General features: G+C 45.8%; 1 protein-coding gene across 3 annotated transcripts in view; it reads left to right on the top strand.

Annotated features, from left to right (window-relative positions):
• abca4b (ATP-binding cassette, sub-family A (ABC1), member 4b) overlaps positions 1-15456 on the top strand; it is a 133651-nt gene that overhangs the window by 25372 nt on the left and 92823 nt on the right. For all 3 annotated transcript variants that reach the window (XM_036986622.1, XM_036986623.1, XM_036986624.1), the window contains 4 exons: positions 5459-5696; positions 5853-5992; positions 9362-9478; positions 10176-10373. In XM_036986622.1, the coding sequence (XP_036842517.1) occupies positions 5459-5696; positions 5853-5992; positions 9362-9478; positions 10176-10373 (693 nt within the window). The remainder of the gene's footprint in view (positions 1-5458; positions 5697-5852; positions 5993-9361; positions 9479-10175; positions 10374-15456) is intronic.

Genomic DNA, 15456 nt, shown 5'->3' with positions numbered 1-15456 from the left:
CTCCCAGTAACAGGAAGCTGTTAGTTTTTCCCAGTAACAGGAAGCTGTTAGTTTTTCCCAGTAACAGGAAGCTGTTAGTGTCTCCCAGATACAGGAAGCTGTGATGAGGAAACTGGAGGCTATAAATAAGAAGCGTCTGATCCCAGGAGGATAGGAGAGAGTGCAGTGTGTGTGTGCGCGCTCGCATATTTTAAATGTGTGTGTGTGTGTGTGTGTGTGTCTATGGATGTGTGCCTATGTGCATTTGTCTGTGTTTGTTTTCGGGTAGAGTTGACAGCTTCTGAAGCTCATGTTAGTGTGTTCATTTCATCCAGCCCCAGAGACTGGTTGAGTCAGTGAGAGGGTTAGACAGGTAACCCTAGTAACCTGCAGGATGTAACCTTAGCACCATCCTACTATCCAAGGTGTGTTTATAGTAAAGACACGCATGGTGTTTTGTACGGGGTGGCAGTATCCTACATAAAGTGTTTATGATGAATGCATTGGTCAGATGTATTTCTAGCAATTCCTGGGTGTTGTTCATTGTGTGTGTGTATGTGTGACGTTCACATACAGTTGAAGTCGGAAGTTTACATACACCTTAGCCAAATACATTTGGTATTGCCCCGCCTTATCTCAGCTCACAGGTCACCATAGCACCACCCACCCGTAGCACGCACTTCAGCAGGTATATTTCACTGGTCACCCCCAAAGCCAATTCCTACTTTGGCCGCCTTTCCTTCCAGTTCTCTGCTGCCAATGACTGGAACGAATTGCAAAAATCACTGAAGCTGGAGACTCATATCTCCCTCACTAACTTTAAGCACCAGCTGTCTGAGCAGCTCACAGATCACTGTACCTGTACATAGCCCATCTGTAAATAACCCATCCAACTACTCATCCCCATATTATTACTTATTTCTGTATTTTTTCTCCTTTGCACCCCAGTATCTCTACTTGCACATTCATCTTCTGCTCATCTATCACTCCAGTGTTTAATTGCTAAATTTTAATTACTTCGCCACTACAGCCTATTTATTGCCTTACCTCCCTGATCTTACCTCATTTGCACATATATTTTTTCTAATGTGTTATTGACTGTATGTTTGTTTATTCCATGAGGAGCTCTGTGTTGTTGTTTGTGTCGCACTGCTTTAGTTTATCTTGGCCAGGTCACAGTTGTAATTGAGAACTTGTTCTCAACTGGCCTACCTGGTTAAATTAAGGGGAAATAAAAATAAACGTTTTTCACAATTCCTGACATTTAATCAGAGTAAAGATTCCCTGTCTTTGGTCAGTTAGGATCACCACTTTATTTTAAGAATGTGAAATGTCAGAATAATAGTAGATTGAATGATTTATTTTAAAGCGCCCCCACAACATGATGCTGCCGTGCTTCACGATTGGGATGGTGTTCTTCGGCTTGCAAGCCTCCCCCTTTTTCCTCCAAACATAATGATGATCATTGTGGCCAAACAGTTACAGTGGGGAGAACAAGTATTTGATACACTGCCGATTTTGCAGGTTTTCCTACTTACAAAGCATGTAGAGGTCTGTCATTTTTATCATAGGTACACTTCAAGTGTGAGAGACGGAATCTAAAACAAAAATCCAGAAAATCACATTGTATGATTTTTAAGTAATTAATTTGCATTTTATTGCATGACATAAGTATTTGATCACCTACCAACCAGTAAGAATTCCGTCTCTCACAGACGTGTTAGTTTTTCTTTAAGAACTTAATTATTTGGTATAGAAACCTTTGTTTGCAATTACAGAGATCATACGTTTCCTGTAGTTCTTTACCAGGTTTGCACACACTGCAGCAGGGATTTTGGCCCACTCCTCCATACAGACCTTTTCCAGATCCTTCAGGTTTGGGGGCTGTCCCTGGACAATACGAACTTTCAGCTCCCTCCAAAATATTTTCTATTGGGTTCAGGTCTGGAAACTGGCTAGGCCACTCCAGGACCTTGAGATGCTTCTTACGGAGACACTCCTTAGTTGCCCTGGCTGTGTGTTCCGGGTCGTTGTCATGCTGGAAGACCCAGCCACGACCCATCTTCAATGCTCTTATTGAGGGAAGGAGGTTGTTGGCCAAGATCCCGCGATACATGGCCCCATCCATCCTCCCCTCAATACGGTGCAGTCGTCCTGTCCCCTTTGCAGAAAAGCATCCCCAAAGAATGATGTTTCCACCTCCATGGTTCACGGTTGGGATGGTGTTCTTGGGGTTGTACTCATCCTTCTTCTTCCTCCAAACACGGCGAGTGGAGCTTAGACGAAAAAGCTCTATTCTTTTCTCATCAGACCACATGACCTTCTCCCATTCCTCCTCTGGATCATTCAGATGGTCATTGGCAAACTTCAGACAGGCCTGGACATGCACTGGCTTGAGCAGGGCGACCTTGCGTGCGCTGCAGGATTTTAATCCACGACGGCGTAGTGTGTTACTAATGGTTTTCTTTGAGACTGTGGTCCCAGCTCTCTTCAGGTCATTGACCAGGTCCTGCCGTGTAGTTCTGGGCTGATCCCTCACCTTCCTCATGATCATTGATGCACCATGAGGTGAGATCTTGCATGGAGCCCCAGACCGAGGGTGATTGACCGTCATCTTGAACTTCTTCCATTTTTTTTTATAATTGCGCCAACAGTTGTTGCCTTCTCACCAAGCTGCTTGCCTATTGTCCTGTAGCCCATCCCAGCCTTGTGCAGGTTTAAATTTATCCCTGATGTCCTTACACAGCTCTCTGGTCTTGGCCATTGTGGAGAGGTTGGAGTCTGTTTGATTGAGTGTGTGGACAGGTGTCTTTTATACAGGTAATGAGTTCAAACAGGTGCAGTTAATACAGGTAATGAGTGGAGAACAGGAGGGCTTCTTAAAGGAAAACTAACAGGTCTGTGAGAGACGGAATTCTTACTGGTTGGTAGGTGATCAAATACTTATGTCATGCAATAAAATGCGAATGAATTACTTAAAAATCATACAATGTGATTTTCTGGATTTTTGTTTAAGATTTCCGTCTCTCACAGTTCAAGTGTACCTATGCTAAAAAATTACAGACCTCTACATGCTTTGTAAGTAGGAAAACCTGCAAAATCGGCAGTGTATCAAATACTTGTTCTCCCCACTGTATATTTTTTGTTTCATCAGACCAGAGGACATTTCTCCAAAAAGTATGATCTTTGTCCCCATGTGCAGTTGCAAACTGTAGTCTGGCTTTTTTATGGTGGTTTTGGAGCAGTGGCTTCTTCCTTGCTGAGTGGCCTTTCAGGTTATGTCGATATAGGACTTGTTTTACTGTGGATATAGATACTTTTGTACCTGTTTCCTCCAGCTTCTTCACAAGGTGCTTTGCTGTTGTTCTGGGATTGATTTGCACTTTTCACACCAAAGTACGTTCATTTCTAGGAGACAGAACGTGTCTCCTTCCTGAGCGGTATGACGGCTGCGTGGTCCCATGGTGTTTATACTTGGGTACTATTGTTTGTACAGATGAACGTGGTACCTTCAGGCGTTTGGAAATTTCTCCCAAGAATGAACCAGACTTGTGGTCTACAATTTTTTTTCTGAGGTCTTGGCTGATTTCTTTTGATTTTCCCATGATGTCAAGCAAACAGGCACTGAGTTTGAAGGTAGGCCTTGAAATACATCCAGAGGTACACCTCCAATTGACCGAAATGATGTCCATTAGCCTATCAGAAGTTTCTAAAGCCATGACTTCTGACCCACTGGAATTGTGACACAGTGAATTATAAGTGAAATAATCTGTCTGTAAACAATTGTTGGAAAAATGACTTATGTCGTGCACAAAGTAGATGTCCTAACCAACTTGCCAAAACTACAGTTTGTTTTCAAGAAATTTGTGGAGTGGTTAAAAACGAGTTTTATTGACTCCAACCTAAGTATGTAAACTTCTGACTTCAACTGTATGTGTATAAGCCTGTGTGTGTGTTCGTGTTGCGTTTTCTCTCTTTCGCGCGTGTGTGTGTGTGAGGTGATGGGAATGTGCATTATGAATGAGTCATCAGAACTAAGCAAGAGATGCTCTGAGAACCCCCACCCCTCCCCCTCGCCTCCTTATTCAGGAAGGGAGACACAGTACAATACACACTGGCGCACTCCTGAACAACGTCAGGTATATGGCCCACCCAACACCTATCCTCGTTATCAATAGTAAGAGAAATGGCCCACCCAACACCCATCCTTGTTATCAATAGTAAGAGAAATGGCCCACCCAACACCTATCCTCGTTATCAATAGTAAGAGAAATGGCCCACCCAACACCTATCCTCGTTATCAATAGTAAGAGAAATGTCCCACCCAACACCTATCCTCGTTATCAATAGTAAGAGAAATGGCCCACCCAACACCCATCCTTGTTATCAATAGTAAGAGAAATGGCCCACCCAACACCTATCCTCGTTATCAATAGTAAGAGAAATGGCCCACCCAACACCTATCCTCGTTCTCAATAGGAAATGTGAGCTCAGACCTTGTTGTTTAATGTCCTGAGTGTTTTTCCCTTTAAATGTGTAGTAATGAAATGAAGGGATAGACAGCGTCCTACTAAAGATACTGTTAAACACTCATATTGACAGTATAACACTATCTGTTCCTAGGCCGTCACACTCTCCCTCTCTCCCTTCCCTCTTCTCTACTCAAGATAAAAGTACGTGTAGTGCTTTCTGAGGTCAGTTCGGGTTTGGTTCGACTATTTAAAAACAATTGTAACGACTTTTCAAATTTGTTTTTCTTTTTTTATCTTTATTTTTTAAATCACAATTAAATGCATACTGTTGGTTGAATGTTGTAACGGAATAAAACAGTTGAATAATGGTCCTATGATGATTAGTGACTGCCTACCACCATTTAGTCACATGACTTGATTTCAGTTGTATATATTACATTAGTTTTATTTGATGACTTTATAATTTCATTACAAGTCATTATCTCTTTTCTAGAGAGCTGCTGCCTATGTTGTCTGACATAATCACTATTTAAGTAGTTCTTCAAAGTAAATAAGGCTTTTATGACTGCTGAATACCAACTGTCCATCACACAGATCATATATTTTATTTTCTATACCACTCTCCATCCCACGTCTTCTGTCTCTTCTCACCCTCCTTGTGCAATGGAGTATGGTTATAGGAGTTAATTATCACGTTTCGTGTGCTAAACTATGTAGAATATTGGCCTGTTGGAAACTACAACTCCCTACTACATCGTACAGTTTGGGCTTGATCTTTCTCTATAAAAACTGAGCTCACAGAAAAAACATGAACGAAATGGAATTCATACAATTGAACCGATGGTCAATTTGTTGTTTAAAAAAACAAAAAATGACCGAAATGTCAGTTAATGGCTCAGCACTAAGAGGAACAGCACCAAGGACCTTCTGAAGGTGGTCTACCCGTCTAACCATTTTCTTTCTCCTTGCTCTCTTCCGTTTTCCTCCCTCTTTCTCTCTACCTCCAGCTCTTTGAGAGGAACAGCACCAAGGACCTTCTGAAGATAGTCTATCCGTTGTTCCGGGCTGGTGGTCCCAGCTCCTTTAGCCAGCTGATGAACATTGTGTCTGCCCTGTTCTGTGGGTACCCAGACGGAGAGGGATCCAGGGTCCTCTCCTTCAACTGGTACGAAGACAACAACTACAAGGTGTTCCTGGGGGTGAATGGATCCAAGAACCACGACTATGTTTACGACATGACAACCAGTAAGTAGAGTCGTGACTAGGGCTCAGATCCGGGTCAAATACTTTAAAATATTTGAGATGTGCTCAGAGTTTACACTTTAGGAACTATTCCATTGCTTCCCTTGTCACAGGCTAACTAGACATGCCCCCCCCCCCCTCCTCCTCCTCTTCTCTCAGCTCCGTTCTGTAACGACTTGATGCAGACTCTGGAGTCTAACCCGGTCACTAAGATCGTCTGGAGTTCAGTCAAGCCTCTCTTCATGGGGAAGATCCTCTACGCTCCAGACTCCCCAGCCATAAGACTGATACTAAAGAGTGTAAGACAACACACACCCTCCTCTCCTCCTCTGTGACTCTTGTTAACCCGAACATATGTGCACAAACACGCAAACACCCTGCTGAGGAATTGTGTTTGTTACAGGGGGTTCCAACGCTCAATTGTGTTTGTTACAGGGGGTTCCAATACTCAATTGTGTTTGTTACAGGGGGTTCCAATACTCAATTGTGTTTGTTACAGGGGGTTCCAACGCTCAATTGTGTTTGTTACAGGGGGTTCCAATACTCAATTGTGTTTGTTACAGGGGGTTCCAATACTCAATTGTGTTTGTTACAGGGGGTTCCAACGCTCAATTGTGTTTGTTACAGGGGGTTCCAATACTCAATTGTGTTTGTTACAGGGGGTTCCAATACTCAATTGTGTTTGTTACAGGAGGTTCCAACGCTCAATTGTGTTTGTTACAGGGGGTTCCAATACTCAATTGTGTTTGTTACAGGGGGTTCCAACGCTCAATTGTGTTTGTTACAGGAGGTTCCAATACTCAATTGTGTTTGTTACAGGGGGTTCCAATACTCAATTGTGTTTGTTACAGGGGGTTCCAACGCTCAATTGTGTTTGTTACAGGGGGTTCCAATACTCAATTGTGTTTGTTACAGGGGGTTCCAACGCTCAATTGTGTTTGTTACAGGAGGTTCCAATACTCAATTGTGTTTGTTACAGGGGGTTCCAACGCTCAATTGTGTTTGTTACAGGGGGTTCCAATACTCAATTGTGTTTGTTACAGGAGGTTCCAACGCTCAATTGTGTTTGTTACAGGGGGTTCCAACGCTCAATTGTGTTTGTTACAGGAGGTTCCAACGCTCAATTGTGTTTGTTACAGGAGGTTCCAACGCTCAATTGTGTTTGTTACAGGGGGTTCCAATACTCAATTGTGTTTGTTACAGGAGGTTCTGTCATGTCTTTACTATCATTAACTGAAGACTGATAGTTTTTATCAAAGATTCTCAGTAATTAGTTATTACGCGATTAGACTGATTAATCATGTAACCGTAATTACTAGGAAGTCGGGGCACCAAGGAAAAATATTCAGATTACAAAGTTATCATTTCCTAAAATAACTTTTCAGATATTTTATCTGATTGGTCTTCGAATTAATGAATTATTTACTTTACCTCACGTTAGTCTCATTCCAGACGTCGTAAATGCACGAACCCAGTCTTCACTATGAGTCATCCATACATCAGTTGTCTTAAATCATTTATTTATTACTAACTAAGTAATTCACAGAAATGCATAAACAAACAAACAAGGTAAATGTGGTTACATGAAATGATAGGAGAATGTGCCGGCATGGCAGCTTGTTAGACAAAAGGGGAAGTGGGGGTCGACTAAGAAGTCACTACAGTGTGATAATTATAACAATTGAAATACTAATCCTTTGCACATGAACGCTCACTCATTCGGGAACAATTGCAATCAATATATATATATTTACGCTCAGTGTGTCGTCTTGATCGCTGGTGAAAAGTTAGTTTATTTTGTTGAATTGTCCGTCTCTCTCCCTCTCTCTCTCTGTCTTGGTTAGAGGGGATAGTTCAAAGTGACATTCATTATAGAATGGATGTTTCGGCGGTTGTCGTTCTTCACGTTCAATGATACAGAATTCCTAGCTGCAGACTAGTAATTAATATTAAAGACTTGTTCTTATTCTGTTGGTATCGATAGTCTAAGAGTTTAACCACGTGGTATGGTTAAAAGATTCAGCAATGGTCTACAACCTTTTAGCCATCTCGTAATTGAGGTAAGCTCGATCTGCTGATCGAAAACCCGAGTGGGGGTTTTATTCGGAAGGGCCGAAAAAGGGCTGTCCCAGGAGGCCTGACCCTAACTGGGCTCAGGGGCGGTCCAGGATGTCTGACCCTAACTGGGCTCAGGGGCGGTCCAGGATGTCTGACCCTAACTGGGCTCAGGGGCGGTCCAGGATGTCTGACCCTAACTGGGCTCAGGGCTGTCCCAGGAGGCCTGACCCTAACTGGGCTCAGGGGCGGTCCAGGATGTCTGACCCTAACTGGGCTCAGGGGCGGTCCAGGATGTCTGACCCTAACTGGGCTCAGGGGTGGTCCAGGATGTCTGGCCCTAACTGGGCTCAGGAGCGGTCCTCTGATTTAGTTCAAATCAAAAGAATTGTATTTCTCTTCATTAAACAGTCCAAAATCATATTCCACAATTATACAAACAGTATCATCCTCACTCATTCATCTTATACAACAATTAGATGTAAACCTCATATCTGAGGCTATTATATAAACAGCGTTATGGTAATGTGGCCACACCGTCTCCCATGAGCTGTCCCAAGTTGTGACAAACGGACCAGTTCGTAGCTGGATTCTTCACCCATCTTTTTATACTTTTCTCCGGAACATGACATTTGTTCGTACCTCAAGTTCTGTGAGGTGGAAGGATGTCCTTTGTCCTCTGTGAAAATCTACTCTCTCTATACTGTGTGTCCAATGAGGAGCTCCTCAGGAGTTTACTACGACTCTCTGACCACAGCAACCTAGTTGAAGGAGGAAAGGGGGAGGCAGGGAGAGGGGGATGGGCCTTGCTGTACCCAACGAGGCCAACGTCATGACAGTTCCAACGTCCAACTGAAGCGACAAAAGACAACAGAGCTCATTCATATAACATTTGTTTTGTATTTATATTTACAACAGTTGACAGAAAACAGATGTTAAGTCTTATTCTACTGAAGCTGCTTGGGGACATTTACTATGCATACTGGAGATCTGAGAAGGACATGACTTCATAGTATTGATGGCCTTTATGTCAGTATGTGTGTCTGTCTGTGTATGTGTGTCTGTCTGTGTGTGTGTGTGTGTGTGTTTTCATGACTGTGTGTGTGTCTGTGTGGGTGTGTTGATGTCTGTGTGTGTGTCTGTGTGTGTCTGTGTGAGTGTTCATGACTGTGTGTGTGTCTGTGTGAGGGTGTTGATGTCTGTGTGTGTGTTCATGACTGTGTGTGTGTCTGTGTGGGTGTGTTGATGTCTGTGTGTGTGTCTGTGTGTGTCTGTGTAAGTGTTCATGACTGTGTGTGTGTCTGTGTGAGGGTGTTGATGTCTGTGTGTGTGTTCATGACTGTGTGTGTGTCTGTGTGTGTGTCTGTGTGTGTGTCTGTGTGTCTGTGTGTGTGTGTGTGTGTGTGTGTTCATGACTGTGTGTGTGTCTGTGTGGGTGTGTTGATGTCTGTCTGTGTGTCTGTGTGAGTGTTCATGACTGTGTGTGTGTGTGGGTGTGTTGATGTCTGTGTGTGTGTGTGTGTGTGGGGGGGTGGTGGTGTGTTGATGTCTGTGTGTGTGTGTGTCATTGTGTGTGTGTTCATGTCTGTTAACTGCTAACATGTTCTCTCCAGGCCAACACTACGTTTGAGGAGCTGGAGCGTCTGATGACCATGGGAAAGGCCTGGGAGGAGGTGGGACCTCAAATCTGGAGGTTCTTCAACGCTGGCATACAGATAAACATGATCAGGGTAACACACGCACGCACGCACGCACGCACGCACGCACGCACGCACACACACACACACACACACACACACACACACACACACACACACACACACACACACACACACACACACACACACACACACACACACACACACACACACACACACACACACACACACACACACACACACACACACACACACACACACAGTCATGAACACAGACACACAGACAGACATCAACACACCCACATAGACACACACACACAGTCATGAACACTCACACAGACACACAGACAGACATCAACACACACACACACACACACACACACACACACACACACACACACACACACACACACACACACACACACACACACACACACACACACACACACACACACACACATAGAAGCACACATACACGCATGCACACACATGCACACACACAGACACACACACACACACACACAGACACACACACACACACACACACACACACACACACACACACACACACACACACACACACACACACACACACACACACACACACACAGGGTATTGGTCTTCATTCTTTCTCACCTTTATTTTACCAGGTCTCATTGTGGTCTTATCTTAGTGTCAAGAGAGATGTGGCCAAAACAGCAGCACACTCTTGTAAATGTTTAGTACGGTTTTCCAGTAAATTAATTATATATTTCTCCTGCCCCTGCAGGACACCATCAGAAACCCCACGGTAGCAGACCTAATAGACAGGAGTATGGAGGACACTGAGTTCTCCTCTAAAGACATCCTCAACTTCCTGTACAACGGGCTAGAGGAGGACAGAGAAGAGACCATGCCCAGCTTCGACTGGAGGAACGTCTTCAACCTCACGGACCAGGCCGTCCGCATGTTCAACCAGTACGGAGAGGTAAGGGTTAATGAATAACTAACTAAATAAACTAACTAAATAACTAAATAGTGTTATGCCACAGGGGGAAAAAACCAAATAAATCTGTCCAAACTGTCATGACGGAGATCCTCAGACCAAGACATCTAGACGTTAACCAACTCTGCCTCCGTAAGAGTACTCACTCACAGTCTGACTCAACCTCCGTAAGAGGAGTCACTCACAGTCTGACTCAACCTCCGTAAGAGTAGTCACTCACAGTCTGACTCTGCCTCCGTAAGAGTAGTCACTCACAGTCTGACTCAACCTCCGTAAGAGTAGTCACTCACAGTCTGACTCTGCCTCCATAAGGGTAGTCACTCACAGTCTGACTCAACCTCCGTAAGAGGAGTCACTCACAGTCTGACTCTGCCTCCGTAAGAGTAGTCACTCACAGTCTGACTCAACCTCCGTAAGAGTAGTCACTCACAGTCTGACTCTGCCTCCGTAAGAGTAGTCACTCACAGTCTGACTCTGCTTCCGTAAGAGTAGTCACTCACAGTCTGACTCTGCCTCCGTAAGAGTAGTGACTCACAGTCTGACTCAACCTCCGTAAGAGTAGTCACTCACAGTCTGACTCTGCCTCCGTAAGAGTAGTCACTCACAGTCTGACTCAACCTCCGTAAGAGTAGTCACTCACAGTGTGACTCTGCCTCCGTAAGAGTAGTCACTCACAGTCTGACTCTGCCTCCGTAAGAGTAGTCACTCACAGTCTGACTCTGCCTCTGTAAGAGTAGTCACTCACAGTCTGACTCTGCCTCCGTAAGAGTAGTCACTCACAGTCTGACTCTGCCTCCGTAAGAGTAGTCACTCACATTCTGACTCTGCCTCCGTAAGAGTAGTTACTCACAGTCTGACTCTGCCTCCGTAAGAGTAGTCACTCACAGTCTGACTCAACCTCCGTAAGAGTAGTCACGCACAGTCTGACTCTGCCTCCGTAAGAGTAGTCACTCACAGTCTGACTCAACCTCCGTAAGAGTAGTCACGCACAGTCTGACTCTGCCTCCGTAAGAGTACTCACTCACAGTCTGACTCAACCTCCGTAAGAGTACTCACTCACAGTCTGACTCAACCTCCGTAAGAGTAGTCACTCACAGTCTGACTCAACCTCCGTAAGAGTAGTCACTCACAGTCTGACTCAACCTCCGTAAGAGTAGTCACTCACAGTCTGACTCAACCTCCGTAAGAGTAGTCACTCACAGTCTGACTCTGCCTCCGTAAGAGTAGTCACTCACAGTCTGACTCAACCTCCGTAAGAGGAGTCACTCACAGTCTGACTCAACCTCCGTAAGAGTAGTCACTCACAGTCTGACTCTGCCTCCGTAAGAGTAGTCACTCACAGTCTGACTCAACCTCCGTAAGAGTAGTCACTCACAGTCTGACTCTGCCTCCATAAGGGTAGTCACTCACAGTCTGACTCAACCTCCGTAAGAGGAGTCACTCACAGTCTGACTCTGCCTCCGTAAGAGTAGTCACTCACAGTCTGACTCAACCTCCGTAAGAGTAGTCACTCACAGTCTGACTCTGCCTCCGTAAGAGTAGTCACTCACAGTCTGACTCAACCTCCGTAAGAGTAGTCACTCACAGTGTGACTCTGCCTCCGTAAGAGTAGTCACTCACAGTCTGACTCTGCCTCCGTAAGAGTAGTCACTCACAGTCTGACTCTGCCTCTGTAAGAGTAGTCACTCACAGTCTGACTCTGCCTCCGTAAGAGTAGTCACTCACAGTCTGACTCTGCCTCCGTAAGAGTAGTCACTCACATTCTGACTCTGCCTCCGTAAGAGTAGTTACTCACAGTCTGACTCTGCCTCCGTAAGAGTAGTCACTCACAGTCTGACTCAACCTCCGTAAGAGTAGTCACGCACAGTCTGACTCTGCCTCCGTAAGAGTAGTCACTCACAGTCTGACTCAACCTCCGTAAGAGTAGTCACGCACAGTCTGACTCTGCCTCCGTAAGAGTACTCACTCACAGTCTGACTCAACCTCCGTAAGAGTACTCACTCACAGTCTGACTCAACCTCCGTAAGAGTAGTCACTCACAGTCTGACTCAACCTCCGTAAGAGTAGTCACTCACAGTCTGACTCAACCTCCGTAAGAGTAGTCACTCACAGTCTGACTCTGCCTCCGTAAGAGTAGTCACTCACAGTCTGACTCAACCTCCGTAAGAGGAGTCACTCACAGTCTGACTCAACCTCCGTAAGAGTAGTCACTCACAGTCTGACTCTGCCTCCGTAAGAGTAGTCACTCACAGTCTGACTCAACCTCCGTAAGAGTAGTCACTCACAGTCTGACTCTGCCTCCATAAGGGTAGTCACTCACAGTCTGACTCAACCTCCGTAAGAGGAGTCACTCACAGTCTGACTCTGCCTCCGTAAGAGTAGTCACTCACAGTCTGACTCAACCTCCGTAAGAGTAGTCACTCACAGTCTGACTCAACCTCCGTAAGAGTAGTCACTCACAGTCTGACTCTGCCTCCGTAAGAGTAGTCACTCACAGTCTGACTCTGCTTCCGTAAGAGTAGTCACTCACAGTCTGACTCTGCCTCCGTAAGAGTAGTGACTCACAGTCTGACTCAACCTCCGTAAGAGTAGTCACTCACAGTCTGACTCTGCCTCCGTAAGAGTAGTCACTCACAGTCTGACTCAACCTCCGTAAGAGTAGTCACTCACAGTGTGACTCTGCCTCCGTAAGAGTAGTCACTCACAGTCTGACTCTGCCTCCGTAAGAGTAGTCACTCACAGTCTGACTCTGCCTCTGTAAGAGTAGTCACTCACAGTCTGACTCTGCCTCCGTAAGAGTAGTCACTCACAGTCTGACTCTGCCTCCGTAAGAGTAGTCACTCACAGTCTGACTCTGCCTCCGTAAGAGTAGTCACTCACAGTCTGACTCAACCTCCGTAAGAGTAGTCACGCACAGTCTGACTCTGCCTCCGTAAGAGTAGTCACTCACAGTCTGACTCAACCTCCGTAAGAGTAGTCACGCACAGTCTGACTCTGCCTCCGTAAGAGTACTCACTCACAGTCTGACTCAACCTCCGTAAGAGTACTCACTCACAGTCTGACTCAACCTCCGTAAGAGTAGTCACTCACAGTCTGACTCAACCTCCGTAAGAGTAGTCACTCACAGTCTGACTCAACCTCCGTAAGAGTAGTCACTCACAGTCTGACTCTGCCTCCGTAAGAGTAGTCACTCACAGTCTGACTCAACCTCCGTAAGAGGAGTCACTCACAGTCTGACTCAACCTCCGTAAGAGTAGTCACTCACAGTCTGACTCTGCCTCCGTAAGAGTAGTCACTCACAGTCTGACTCAACCTCCGTAAGAGTAGTCACTCACAGTCTGACTCTGCCTCCATAAGGGTAGTCACTCACAGTCTGACTCAACCTCCGTAAGAGGAGTCACTCACAGTCTGACTCTGCCTCCGTAAGAGTAGTCACTCACAGTCTGACTCAACCTCCGTAAGAGTAGTCACTCACAGTCTGACTCAACCTCCGTAAGAGTAGTCACTCACAGTCTGACTCTGCCTCCGTAAGAGTAGTCACTCACAGTCTGACTCTGCTTCCGTAAGAGTAGTCACTCACAGTCTGACTCTGCCTCCGTAAGAGTAGTGACTCACAGTCTGACTCAACCTCCGTAAGAGTAGTCACTCACAGTCTGACTCTGCCTCCGTAAGAGTAGTCACTCACAGTCTGACTCAACCTCCGTAAGAGTAGTCACTCACAGTGTGACTCTGCCTCCGTAAGAGTAGTCACTCACAGTCTGACTCTGCCTCCGTAAGAGTAGTCACTCACAGTCTGACTCTGCCTCTGTAAGAGTAGTCACTCACAGTCTGACTCTGCCTCCGTAAGAGTAGTCACTCACAGTCTGACTCTGCCTCCGTAAGAGTAGTCACTCACATTCTGACTCTGCCTCCGTAAGAGTAGTTACTCACAGTCTGACTCTGCCTCCGTAAGAGTAGTCACTCACAGTCTGACTCAACCTCCGTAAGAGTAGTCACGCACAGTCTGACTCTGCCTCCGTAAGAGTAGTCACTCACAGTCTGACTCAACCTCCGTAAGAGTAGTCACGCACAGTCTGACTCTGCCTCCGTAAGAGTACTCACTCACAGTCTGACTCAACCTCCGTAAGAGTACTCACTCACAGTCTGACTCAACCTCCGTAAGAGTAGTCACTCACAGTCTGACTCAACCTCCGTAAGAGTAGTCACTCACAGTCTGACTCAACCTCCGTAAGAGTAGTCACTCACAGTCTGACTCTGCCTCCGTAAGAGTAGTCACTCACAGTCTGACTCAACCTCCGTAAGAGTAGTCACGCACAGTCTGACTCTGCCTCCGTAAGAGTAGTCACTCACAGTCTGCCTCTGCCTCTGTAAGAGTAGTCACTCACAGTCTGACTCTGCCTCCGTAAGAGTAGTCACTCACAGTCTGACTCTGCCTCCGTAAGAGTAGTCACTCACATTCTGACTCTGCCTCCGAAAGAGTAGTTACTCACAGTCTGACTCTGCCTCCGTAAGAGTAGTCACTCACAGTCTGACTCAACCTCCGTAAGAGTAGTCACGCACAGTCTGACTCTGCCTCCGTAAGAGTAGTCACTCACAGTCTGACTCAACCTCCGTAAGAGTAGTCACGCACAGTCTGACTCTGCCTCCGTAAGAGTACTCACTCACAGTCTGACTCAACCTCCGTAAGAGTACTCACTCACAGTCTGACTCAACCTCCGTAAGAGTAGTCACTCACAGTCTGACTCAACCTCCGTAAGAGTAGTCACTCACAGTCTGACTCAACCTCCGTAAGAGTAGTCACTCACAGTCTGACTCTGCCTCCGTAAGAGTAGTCACTCACAGTCTGACTCAACCTCCGTAAGAGGAGTCACTCACAGTCTGACTCAACCTCCGTAAGAGTAGTCACTCACAGTCTGACTCTGCCTCCGTAAGAGTAGTCACTCACAGTCTGACTCAACCTCCGTAAGAGTAGTCACTCACAGTCTGACTCTGCCTCCATAAGGGTAGTCACTCACAGTCTGACTCAACCTCCGTAAGAGGAGTCACTCACAGTCTGACTCTGCCT

This window comes from Oncorhynchus mykiss, chromosome 8 (genome assembly GCF_013265735.2).
Source record: "Oncorhynchus mykiss isolate Arlee chromosome 8, USDA_OmykA_1.1, whole genome shotgun sequence".
In the NCBI taxonomy this organism is placed as follows: domain Eukaryota; kingdom Metazoa; phylum Chordata; class Actinopteri; order Salmoniformes; family Salmonidae; genus Oncorhynchus; species Oncorhynchus mykiss.
This window is presented reverse-complemented; position numbering and strand designations above follow the sequence as displayed.